The sequence below is a fragment of the Podarcis raffonei genome, chromosome 12, assembly GCF_027172205.1.
Source record: "Podarcis raffonei isolate rPodRaf1 chromosome 12, rPodRaf1.pri, whole genome shotgun sequence".
Classification (NCBI taxonomy): domain Eukaryota; kingdom Metazoa; phylum Chordata; class Lepidosauria; order Squamata; family Lacertidae; genus Podarcis; species Podarcis raffonei.
The window spans coordinates 52,991-65,902 of record NC_070613.1 but is presented as its reverse complement, the minus strand read 5'-3'; the positions used below and the strand labels follow the sequence as shown (position 1 = coordinate 65,902).

The window sequence follows — 12,912 nt, the reverse complement described above, 5'->3', positions numbered from 1 at the left end:
GAGCAGACCCCCAGCTAGGAAGTACCCCCATGGCTCTGCTTGCCTGCGCAGCACCCACCCGCAGAGACAGGGCACCCCTCCCGCTGCGTTGCCCTGGCCCTGCGCTGGAGAGGCTGGTCGGAGGGACTCCTTTTGGGTCTGGGCTGCGGGCAAATTTGCTCTGGAAGGAGGACAGCCCTGGGAGGAGCGTGGGGCTCTCCGAGAGGCCACTCTGATGCTCCGGCCTTCTCGGGTGGCGACATGGAAGCCATCCAAGTATAGCTCTTCCACATGTCCTAAATCTGTTGTGTTCTTAAGAACACAAGGCATGTATACCCTTTAACAACTCCAGCGGTGAGCTTTATGCTCCTCTTGTGACAAGATTTCCAAAGGCACTCCGGGTCAACACCATGTTGTTGTTGTTGTTTAGTCGTTTAGTTGTGTCCGACTCTTCGTGACCCCCTGGACCAGAGCACACCAGGCCCTCCTGTCTTCCGCTGCCTCCCACAGTTTGGTCAAACTCATGCTGGTAGCTTCCAGAACACTATCCAACCATCTCATCCTCTGTCATCCCCTTCTCCTTGTGCCCTCCATCTTTCCCAACATCAGGGTCTTTTCCAGGGAGTCTTCTCTTCTCAGGAGGTGGCCAAAGTCTTGGAGCCTCAGCTTCGCAATCTATCCTTCCAGTGAGCATTCAGGGCTGATTTCCTTCAGAATGGAGAGGTTTGATCTTCTTGCAGTCCATGGGACTCTCCAGAGACTCCTCCAGCACCAGAATTCAAAAGCATCAATTATTCGGCGATCAGCCTTTATGGTCCAGCTCTCACTTCCATACATCACTACTGGGAAAACCATGGCTTTAACTATACAGACCTTTGTTGGCAAAACCATGTACTCAACACCATGTACTCCCTTAATTCCTTATCAAGTTTCCTTATACCATTTGTAGCAATTAAAGCTTCTTCTAACTTTAGTCTACAGCAACTTCTGTGTCATTCATTTAGTTTTCTGCAGAATGCAGAGGCCAGACTGGTGACTGGGAGTGGCTGCTGGGACCATATAAAACCCCTCCTAAAGGATCTACATTGGTTCCCAGTATGTTTCTGAGCACAATTCAATGTGTTGGTGCTGACCTTGAAAGCCCTAAACAGTTTGGCCCTGTATTGCTGAAGGAGCGTCTCCACCCCCTTCATTCATCCCGGACAATGAGGTCCAGATCCGAGGGCCTTCTGGCGGTTCCCTCCCTGTGAAAAGCAAAGTTACAGGGAAGCAGACAGAGGGCCTTCTTGGTGATGGCACACTCCCTGTGGAACGCCCTCCCATCAGGTGTCAAGAAAGAGCACCACAACTTTTAGGAGATATCTGAAGGGAGCCCTGTATCGGGAAGTTTTTAATGTTTGATGTTTCAGTGTGGTTTAATATGTGCTGGAAGCTGCCCTGAGTGGCAGGGGAAACCCAGTCAGATGAGTGGCACATTATTATGATTATGATTTTTCACACTGGCTGCTGATGGCTTCACCCTGGTGCCTTGCCAGGGCAGGGAGGCAGGGGTCTTCCTAAAAATACTTAGCTGAGCAAGGCTGGATGCAGCTCCTGCTCCCGAGAGTGGCACATGCTGGAGCAGTATGTGGGCTTGCTCAGTTGGGAGGCGGCAGGGGATGTTTAGCTGCTGATCCATTACAAAGTTGGAAACCAGATCTCACCCAGCCCTAGTGGCTCCTCCAAAGGATCCCGGGAACCGGAATGAGAGGGGCTAGGAGACACGTCCAGTCCTGCCGCCCTGCATCCCCAAGGCTGCCATTCCCAGAGGGGTCAGCAATCCACACTTCTTGCCAGGGAACTCTGGGAATTGTCGTTTGGCAGAGGGGGGGGGAGAGGGTCTCCCATCCAGTCTCCCCACATAGGGGGCTGCCTCTCCCCACTCCGCAGGGCTCCTCCTGCCTCCAGTTCCTTGGATGCTTATCTCTGTTATTCAATGCGACTTTCCCCTCAATCCGAAGGGGCCTCATTTGCATGCCCTGTTCCTCTTGCCCCAAAGCCCCCTCCCCAAAAAGGAAGGCGGCATCTGGATCCCAAGGAAGAGCAGAGCTGCAGACCTCCTGCGAACTGGCCCCCACCCTGGCTTGGCAGAGAGGACAAGGGAGGACCCTCTGCTCCTTGACTTGGAGGTCTCCCCCCAGCATGCATGAACAGGGACCCCCATGCAGTATCCCTGCACCCCTGGGACCCCCTTCTCCCTATGGCACCCTCAGGGGGAAGAGAGAGGAGACTTGGCAGAGAGGAATTGGGGGCAGGACCCTCTGCTCCTTGCCTTGGGGGTCTCTCTCCAATGCAGAACTGAACTGAAGGGTTCCGTCAGCCTGCTTATATAGAGCTGCTTATATAAAGTTGTTATGTAACTGTAACAACTTTCTGTAACTATCCAATCACTGAACATCACTTTCGATCCCTTATTTGCATATGTGGACCTGAGTAAAAACTATCTACAGTATCCCCCTGCTGGCCCAGGGTGAGAACTTCAGTACATAGCACAACCTTTTCAAAGTTTTGATAAATGCTAGTTACAGGTAGCTGTGTTGATCTGCCGTAGTCAAAACAAAATACTGTAAAAACTTCCTTCCAGTAGCACCTTAGAGACCAACTAAGTTTGTTATTGGTATGAGCTTTTGTGTGCATGCACTCTAAGGTGCTACTGGAAGGAATTCATTTATTTATTTATTTTGAGAAATGCTGTTCTGCTTGTCCCAAGGATCGCTGCTCAGGGGCCCCTTCTCACCCCACTTCCCTCCTTGAGGCAGTCCTGGTAGCACCTCACCTGCTTCCAGATGTCAGGGGCCTCCTGCTCCTTCTGCCAACTGGGCCCTGGCCTTTTGCCCCAAAGTCTTGCCCTGGCGGCACTCCTGTGCTGCCCCTCTGCCAAACTCTGCCTTCTGTCTTGCTGCCTCAGTTGAGCTCCTCCCAGTTTGGATCTCACTTGTCTGCTGGCCAAGCTGTTGCCACAGTTTCCTGCTTGCAGGGAGGTAATTTTGCTTCTCCTTCACATTGGAGAGAGGGCAGTAAAAAGATGCTGCTGCAGCTACAGTGAAACAGTCCTTTCTCCCCTTCTCTCATGTCGACATGGGTGCGGTTGTGGAATATAGATCTGAAGTCTACAGGAAGCTATGGTTTAAGGGAAAACTATATGAAAATGATGTGTAGATGTTATTTGATGACATTCATGTTGATAATACTTCATAAGCAAATACTTTTGATAATAACACAATACACAAATAAAATTTAATGGGGCAAATCATTTAAAGAGATGAGCCCATAATCACGATGCATCTGAACCTGGAATTTCCCTAGGCTGTGATTGTACCTTTAACTCTAGGCCAGGGGTCTGCAACCTTTAAGACAAAAAGAGCCACTTGGACCCGTTTCCGAAGAAAAAAAAACTGGGAGCCGCAAAACTCGTCATTATAAAAATAACTTTTTTGTCACTTTTTTATTATCTCTTTGTTTGACCCCTCAGAATTACTCCTCCTCATAGAAATAAACATTAAATTAACAAGTTACCTTTTTGTGTGTGTGTATTCTTCACTCCCCTTCAAAAGAGTGACCAGCGTACATGCCCCCTTTCAATGCAGTGACCAGTGTACATGCCCCTTACAATGTAGCGGGCGGGCGGGAAGGTGACCTTGGGATGGTGCATGACTAACGCACGCACTGCCCCCATGCAACGTCACAGCCAGTACAGCGCCCGCCACAGTGGGGAGTGTCGGGGTGCACAATGCGCCTCCTCCCCTCGCTAGTATCCACCCCGGAGCCACAGCAAAGGTGTAAAAGAGCCACATGCGGCTCCGGAGCCGCGGGTTACAGACTCCTGCTCCAGGCCTTCACATTTTGGGGGGAAATGAAGGCTTTCTAGATTATGCCCAATATCAGGGATGTGTAGATGAATTTCCTCCAGTTCTGGGGAGGTGCAGCTTGGACCTACTGAGCTAAGTGCCACCTCCTGCTAATTACTCTTCAAAAGAAATAATAAGATTTGTAGGATTCCAAGTCGGGAGGATGACTCCTCACAGGTTGACCAGGCATGATGCAACTTCCAAAGCAAGGAACACCCCGGGGAACAGATAATCCAGAATTGCTGGTTTCCATCCTGAAAAACACAAAGTGCTTCCAGAGCTCTTCAGCTACATCAACAATCAACACCTGAAGTTATAAAGATCTCACATTATTTAGAACTAGATTTGGGTCTAGGCAGGACTCTATCATTCCTGTTATGATCATTTCCCCTCTGTCTGTTAGGGGTCTGTTGAGGTCAATCCTGATGAACGTGGTATGTGATGCTGCAGAGGCAAAGATGGGAGGCTGCGTTTCATGGCTCTGTTCTTCCAACAGAATCATGCTGGTTGCAATGCTTCTGCTTGTTCTGCTGTGTCATGTTGTGGGCCAGAAACATTCCATTAATTGTAGCATACAAGATGATCCCCTCCCGATCCCTCATGAATTTTACCATCCTGGAGACCTGGTCATTGGAGAGATTGTTTCTCAGGTCTTCTTCCTCCATAATCTCCTCTCGTTCCTGAAACAGCCAACACAGATTGTGATTAATGAGTCAATGTAAGACACCATCTCTCCACCTCACTCATGCCGCTTATGTATTAAGTTCCAAGTATAGTTACTGAGAATTTATATTTAAGGAGCAATTGTGTTTGATCATTTCTGGCGTGAGAAAAGAGGCATCTACAGCACATTGGTGGTATAAAGCATTCCTAGTTTTCTCTCAAAAGTGTTCTTGAAATGTATGGAAGTTGTGGTCTGTATTGGAATTAGGTTGGTGATGTTAGGATATTTCTGTTCCACCTTAAAAGGGAGCAGGATGTTTGTGTCACAGCCTGCGTATTTCCTGTCTCACAGGATGTTTATGTTTATGTTTTCAGTTGCTTTCGCTTCTTGTTGCCTGAGCAGACGGTCATGGATTTTTTGTTCTGACCAACGCTGAATAAACTGTAAATATGCTCTCCTGCTGTGCATCTTTTGCTGTGTGAATTCTGCTGATAGAGTGTGCACCAGTCCAAGAATGTGGCAATGTTTTCTTGAGGCTTCGTGTCGCTGATTGCTGATATTGCCTGTCTACGGGAGATCGATGGATCGTCCGGCAGGAGCTTGGGGGCTCAGATGGACTTTATCTCCCTGGCAGTATCCCAACAGGTGATTGTGTTGGGAACTTGAGGCACTCTGCTCAAGAGAAATGAGCAAAAGCTGAAATAATAGTGGGAACAAAGGGGCAGTGGAAATCCCCCCCAAAATGCATAATGAAGGCTGCTTATCAAAGGTTATGGTTAGCTACTACTCCATGTGGAGGCAATGAAAGGAAAAGAAAATCAAATGATCCCACATCATGTACAATTCAAGAGTAGAGTCCGATGGATGAAGCCCCCACCTGTGCCAGGTGTGGGGAACGCCCAGCTCTCCATGTGTTGCTGAATTGCAACTCAATCAATTGCGGCTTATAGAAGTTGTAGTTCAGCAACATCTGAGGGCCCAGAGGTTTCTGCACCTCTGACACCTGCTGTTTAAAAAACTCCTGCCTTTGTGCCTTTGTGAAATGGTTGTCCTTTTTTCTTGTTATCCTTCAATCCAGGTCTATCGTTTTCTACGGAGCATCGTTTTCAACAACATTGCTGGAGATCGTGTGCACTTCAATGAAAATGCAGAATTAGTTGTAGGTTTTGATGTTACAAACTGGAGGATTTACCCCAATGGTTCAGTGATTAGAGCCAAAGTTGGAAAACTGAACCCTCAGGCTCCTTTCGGCAAAGAGTTAACCATTCATGATGATCAGATTGAGTGGCATCAAAGCTTTAATCAGGTGAGACATAGCTGTGTGTGAGACCAGATATTGCCATGAAAATCAGCCTTGGGTCCCAAAGGTTGTTGGACTACAACTCCCATCATCACCAGGCAGGTTAGCCAATAATCAAGGAGGACGGGAGGTGTAATAAAATGCACCAGTATCTGGGAGCTGAAGCCTGAATGACAAGTTTTGAGACCAGCTTCAAAATTTTTGAAAATTCCTTATTGTGTTCCAGATTTAATTTTGGTAAAATCCCACATAATCTTTTTTTTTAATTGCTTGATTTCTGGTGTGGGGTATCCAGAGAGAATGTCCATTTGCTGGATATTTCCATATTCTGGGCATGATGCTAGTAATCCATTTTCCATATTCACTCATGGCCATGCTGAAGTCTATCTCCTTATTAATAAAGCCAATTAAACCAGGAGCTCAGAATCTTTTTCAGTCCTTTGCCCACATTCTCTTAGGGGACACCATCCAGGGATCATATGCCGGTGGTGGGTGGGGAAGAGGGAAGTGACTGCGCCCAAAGAGGGTGAAGTAGCAGGCATGACTCTGGCCTGTGTTGAATAGGCTACATTCCAGCCATTCCAAACACAGAGGCTTCTGGATACATCCCAATATTTCTCTCTATTCTCCAGAGAGGCAAGCAAGATGGATGATCGCTGTTCAGGGCCACATTCTGGCCAAGCAGAAGAGCTCGAGGAGGCGGAGAGCAGGGCTGGTGGGAGGGGGTCATGGAAAGCATGACTTGGGATGAAACCTGAGGCATGAAGAGAAGCCCCCGCCCCCCATCCTGGCATTTCTCCCCAGGAATGATTATTACTATTTGTTACATTTCTATACTGCCCTTCATTGGTAATACCAAAGTAACAAGCAAAAACAATACCCTCCTGGCCCAACCCAACCAAAGTGAGTAAGATACAGAGGAAGTACCACCTTAATCTGCCCATCTTTAATTCTCATTAGGTGTCAATAAAATAACTTTGCTAAGCTTTGGGCCTTATCAATTCAGTTGAATTTGTTCTGTTTAAACCCTCTCTGGACAGAAGCAACAAAAAACAAAAAACCCACCCCTTTCCTCAGTTTCCCCTAGTATAGATGCAAAACGTGGACTGACTGCTTTGGCAGGTAGAATTGCTCCTCTGCACCATCTCCATCAGATCAAGGGGCCTCTGGGTGCCAAAGTACCTGAGCCCCACAGAGCCACCAAGGGATTCTGTTCAGGGATACTGAGGGGTGGTGGGAAAGGCTATATCTGTCCAAAGCCCAGATGATGTGAGGGCCCATGACTTCCTGGTTGTCTCTCAAGGTTCTGGGCTCACAGCTGCCAGGCTCCATGAGCATCTGCTATCTATAGGCCATTGACTCCTTAACCTGCTATGAAGACAAGGGCAGGAATACTGGAGAATAATGTGATGGAGAGAGGATGGCAGTCCTTCACATTTCACTCTGGGGTGGCATTTGTTCAGTGCACAGGTGGCAGCTGAGCTATGACATTGGAAAGAGGCAGAGAATATGATTCGCCTCCATAAACCTTTCTGCAATGCTTTATTCAGATCAGCCCAGGCTTCCTTCTGAAGCCAGCTAGGATTCCACATCCTTGGGATTCAGCATGCCACTACCTTTCATTCTTAGGGCAGGCCAGCCCTCTTCAGGCGTTCGTTCCTGACACAAGTGGAGTGATCTGACAGGGGGAGCTGTTGACTGTCGCCTCTCCATCAGGACCATCCCTGTCTCCCTCCGGGTGTTGAGCTCTGAATGCAGGGTCCTAAAACTGTTCTGAAAATGGATTATTGTAGGGGACACTCCCTGCTACAGATATCCAGCCCTCAACATGTGGAGGAAAGCTGGAACAGCTGACTGCTCCATGCTCACTTTCCTCAGCACATAATCCTAATCATGTGACAGTCGAATGACAGATAATATGTTCTTGCTAATCTTCCTTTCTTGTTTTGGTGCAGATGCTGCCAGTTTCTGTGTGCAATGACAACTGCTATCCTGGCTACAGCAGGAAAAAGAAGGAGGGAGAGAAATTCTGCTGCTATGATTGTGTTCCATGTCCAGAAGGGACCATCTCTAACAAGAAGGGTAGGAGCAGTGCTTTTTTCTAGAAAAATAGGTGACAGTACTAAACATGAAGTTGTTGCAATAAATGCCACACTTTTTAACAATAGCTGAAAGAGGTGCTGACATTGCGTACCCTTCAGTACCCCCTGAAAAAAAAGTACTGGGTAGGAGGCAATATGTGCAGAGAAATAATGATGTGTATTTAATATGACTTGTTTGCTATTTCCTCCTTTGAAAATAGTGTATTCCTTTAAATATATTATGCAATACAGTCATACCTCAGGTTGAATATGCTTCATGTTGAGCGCGTTCGAGTTGTGCTCCATGGCAACCTGGAAGTAACGGAGCGCATTACTTCCAGGTTTCACCACTTGTGCATGCGCAAACGCTCAAAATGACGTCACACGCATGCGCAGAAGCGGCGAAAAGTGACATGCGTATGCACAGACGTGCCATCGCTAGTTACATTTGCTTCTGGATGCGAACCGGGCTCCAGAACGGATCCCGTTCGTATCCAGAGGTACCACTGTACATATTTTAAACAAGTAACATTCTTTTCTCCAATAGTTTCAAAAAGAGAGCACTGTAACCTTATGTCAGTTACTGTCTCTCAGTCTAAACACTTTAAATGGGTTTTGAGGATCAAATGAGGGAAATAATATATGCAGAATAAAAAGTAACACTATATATATTTTACTTTAAAAAAATAAAACAATGGTATCTTTAGAAGCACACACTTCAGCAATGTCATTTGTCAAATGACTGAGCATTTCCAAAAGGCCAAGAGACTTCCAAAGCTAAGGAGCATTGGAGTCCTCAAGGCACAAACAGATTTGTGTGGCTAGAGGAGCCTATCCTACTCTTGGTATTTCTAGATCTAGATGGGTGTGTTGCATCCAGACTAAGTTGGTTGTGCTTGGTTCCCAATGAGAACAATGGGAATAACTTTAATTCATCTGTAGATTTTCACATTAATTTCAACTCCACCTATCTTTATTGCACAATTTGTCCTGTCTTCTTTCTTTAATAAAATTCAAGAAAATGGACATGGGGCTGTTGTGTGGTCCATGCCTTAGGAATAAAATGTACCAGAACTGCAAAGAACACATTTAACAAATTATACTTGGCAATCAAAAATAATTTGTGAATGTTTACCCCAATTAATCATAGGAAAATCCTGGAAGAGAGTTTATGATGCTAGTTCCATGGCCATTTGGTCTGGGGTGTGTAGGTTTTCTTTGAAGTCCATTAAATATTTCTACCATTTCCTTCAGTCTCCCTGGTTGCTTTCAATTCCTTGTTTTGTCACAACATCTCCTCCTGGCTTTAACTGAAGTTTGAATACTAAGTGTGAAGCCTTAGTTTACAGGGGATTCATTTGCCCGCTTGCCCCAGGACTGAGGAGAGAACAAAAGCACCAGGGAAGCAACTTCTTCTTCGGAGAAAAGAGTTTTATTGAGATCTGCGCAGAGGCAGCCAGTGGAATACTTTCCAAAGACTGGCGGCGCCAATACACGTAAACAAGCATTCTTATACCTGAGAGCATACACTCACCTCCCCAATCCCCCCAATCAGCTGGCAAGGTTATAACTTATTACCTTATATGGCATATGGCTATATGGCTAGCTAAGCCCCCCTCCCTTTCTTCTCTTGCGTTACTGAAGCAAGAAGCATGAAACAAGAAGCAGCTTCTAGCTTGCAGAACTGAAGCAATTGCGGTTTTTGCTAGCTGCTTTACCACAACTGCAGAAGTTAGCTTGGGTGCAGATAATATTGAGTTTAACCCTTCCTTCTCCCTTCAAGTGCTTGAAAATGTTGAAAATGTTAACAGGCTGTATGCTAAAAACAAGTTCTTCCTTTTACCTTAAGAAATGTATTTCAGCTCTGGTTTCTTTGGAAGTAAAAATATTTGAGTCAAAATGAACAGCTGTCAGGTGAATGATAGGGTATCTGAAATAAAGCTCAGCTGAGGGTATAATAGGTATTCAGGAAGCATGGGTGTGTGGGAAGGGTTGTAGAATAAAGGAAAGTACATCTAAAAACCCCAGCAACCAGAAAAATAAATAAGTGCAACAAAAGCTCTGCACCACACCTACAGAAATTTCACCAAACTTTCCTTTTCCCCTTTGGAATACAGTTTAATTTATGGATACTTTCAACAACAGGAACAGCCACAAAATAATAATAATAATAATAATAATAATAATAATAATAATAATAATAATAATAAAGTATTGGACTAGGACAACAGCCTAGTGTATTCATGGTTTTCAATTAGAGCAGAATTTACTATCTCACGGAAAAACAATCTAGTAGACCAGTTCAGCATCATCCAAACTTTCTCACTGAAATCATGAGTGTCCTATGTGGTTCAGTTGGTCAAAGAAGGCTGCTCCTCTTCCCAGAGGCAGGCCTTGTGTACTCCCCGTGAACAGCGGGGGGCATGGCAAAGCTGCCCGCATCACTGGGAGTCCCAGCTGTGTCACACACCCCGGCCGACCAATCCAGTCGACCGGGGAGCATGGCTTACGCTATTTGAACTGCCATGCAGCCGGGGGACTCCCTCTCCTTACCTCCTCCTTTGTAGGATCTCCCGCCCTCCCGCCCTATTTTCATGCGTTCGCCATTTGGCCCTGCTTTGGACCACGGTTGGTCGCCTGTTGAGGGAGCCAGGTAGGAATTTTTCCACTTGGCGAATTGGCACCTGCCATGTGGTTTTTGCCTGCCTCATAGCAATTGTCACAACTTTGTAAGGTTTGGCAGTTAGGCATTGGTAAAACCTGCCTCTCCCATTTAAGGGTATTCTGTTAAAGGGATCTGGGGGTGTGGATCTTATCCGAAGCCCAGGTAAATGCTAGGGCCTTCCCTTGTCCCCAAACTGGAACCCTGGGGGAGCTCGTAGCGGATATACATCAACAGGGCTCCCCCTACTGGTGGTTGACCCTTACAAGACTTCCTGCATGGCGGCCAGGAGTCAGGTATAGTCAGTTCCGTTCCAATGCCTACCAATACTGCTCACATCTGTAACCAATAAAGTTGTGGCCTTAATTATCCCATCAACCCAAAATATTGGTGTCCGTGTGTTTTATTATACAAGAAATGGGGGAGGGCTTGGGGCCGTGACATGCAACTGCATGGACACAAAGAGCACTTTCATTTCTTTTTAAAATAAGATTTTATCAAAGCTTTTTCACAATACAATAATACAAAAGAAGCCGCTCTACATGAAAATGGAGAGCTAGAGATAGAATGCCGAGTCCTCCCTCCAAAGCTGCTCTTGACTCTGGTCTCACTCAGGAAGTGGGGGCCCTTCTAGCTCTCACCTGGGAGCTTTCGTTTTCCCAGTCCCTCACCCTGGGAGGTTTTCCCTTCCCTGCCTCTCACTCAGGGTCCTCCCACCATCCATCTGCTCCCCATGTGTTCACAATCCCCCAACAACAGCCCAGAGCAAAGGAAACCGAAAGGAAAGGAAAGGGGGAAAGGAGAGGAAGGAGAGGAATTTCACTGCCTGCCGTAACTGCTTCTTTCAGGAGATGTACATAGGTCATCATCTTGACATTTTTAATTGTTCCTCCACCCTCCAGATATGGATGCCTGTGTCAAGTGTGCAGAAGAAAACTACCCAAACCAGGACCAAACAGGGTGTGTTCCAAGGGGGCTGAGCTACCTCTCCTACCAAGAAAAGTTAGGGCTCAGCTTAGCTGTCTCCGCTCTGGCTTTCTCCCTGGTCACCACCTTCGTGCTGGCGACTTTTGTTAAGCACAAGGACGCTCCCATCGTCAAAGCCAACAACCGGAGCCTCATCTACCTCCTCCTCCTCTCCCTCCTTCTCTGCTTCCTCTGCTCCTTGCTCTTCATTGGTCAGCCTGGAAAAGGGACCTGCCTCTTCCAACAAATGACTTTCAGCATCGTCTTCTCGGTGGCCCTTTCCAGTATTCTGGCCAAAACCATCACCGTGGTTCTAGCATTCATGGCAACCAAGCCAGGCTCCAGAATGAGGAGATGGGTGGGGAAGGGGCTGGCCAATTGCGTGGTCTTTTCCTGCTCTTTCCTTCAAGCTGGCATTTGCACCCTTTGGCTAAGTGCTTCCCCTCCATTCCCAGATACAGACATGCAGTCACTGAAGAGTGAGATCATCCTGGAATGCAATGAGGGTTCAGCTGCCGTGTTCTATTGTGCTTTGGGCTATATGGGTTTTCTGGCCGTTGTGAGTTTCCTTGTGGCTTTCCTGGCCAGAAAGTTACCTGACAGTTTTAATGAGGCCAAATTTATCACGTTTAGCATGTTGGTTTTCTGCAGTGTTTGGCTGACCTTTGTTCCAACCTACCTGAGTACCAAAGGGAAATACATGGTAGCCGTGGAGGTCTTCTCCATCTTGTCCTCCAGTGCTGGGTTACTGGGTTGCATCTTTTCCCCTAAATGCTACATCATTGCGCTGAGGTCTGACTTGAACAACAAGGAAAGCCTAATAAGGGGAAGAAAATAATGTTTGTTTTTTGTTTCTCTCTCTGTGTGTGTTCATATCTTAGAGCTTGAGTAGTCCTGGGCTATCATTCACTCTGACCTCTGATCTTGATCTTTGAATAAATTTGTGTCTCATCAGTTTCCTCTGTGTTGGTTTCTTATTCTTGACCACCTCCAGACTCAGGAACTATTTTCTGGATCATGATCATGATCTGGATGTGGATGCAGTGCAGGGCAAATCAGGTTTGGGTCAGTTTGGACCCTATAGAGTCTGATCCAGATTTATAAATCAGGGCCAGAAACTATACATAACTGCCAAAAATATAGATTGATCAAAAAATATTTGAGGGGTCCAGGCTCCCTCAGGTCAATGGGCATTGCCATTCAAATGGTGTTAGTGCACCACATCTTGTGATCAGTTATGTGGGGTGGGGCTTACCTGCCCCCCCCCATATTTTATTCAAGTTGGCACCTCTGGAATTTAGAGTGTGATGCAGGCAACAAATTTAGTAGTAACTGCAACCTCTCTCTAGGACAAAAGTGGCCTTCAACTTCCT

General features: G+C 46.6%; 1 protein-coding gene across 1 annotated transcript; it reads left to right on the top strand.

Annotated features, from left to right (window-relative positions):
• Window positions 1-4,291: 4,291 nt before the first annotated feature.
• On the top strand, window positions 4,292-7,993 carry LOC128398347 (vomeronasal type-2 receptor 116-like). The gene is made up of 3 exons (XM_053359347.1): window positions 4,292-4,300; window positions 5,609-5,836; window positions 7,786-7,993. Exons 1-3 carry the CDS (start codon window positions 4,292-4,294, stop codon window positions 7,933-7,935), a joined length of 387 nt encoding a protein of 128 aa, XP_053215322.1. The 3' UTR covers window positions 7,936-7,993.
• Window positions 7,994-12,912: the final 4,919 nt, after the last annotated feature.

What these genes read in the sequence shown, in the direction of transcription:
- LOC128398347 (XM_053359347.1), top strand. An exon ending in GGCATCAAAGCTTTAATCAG is followed by an intron (nt 5,837 to 7,785) that starts GTGAGACATAGC and finishes GTTTTGGTGCAG; the next exon opens with ATGCTGCCAGTTTCTGTGTG.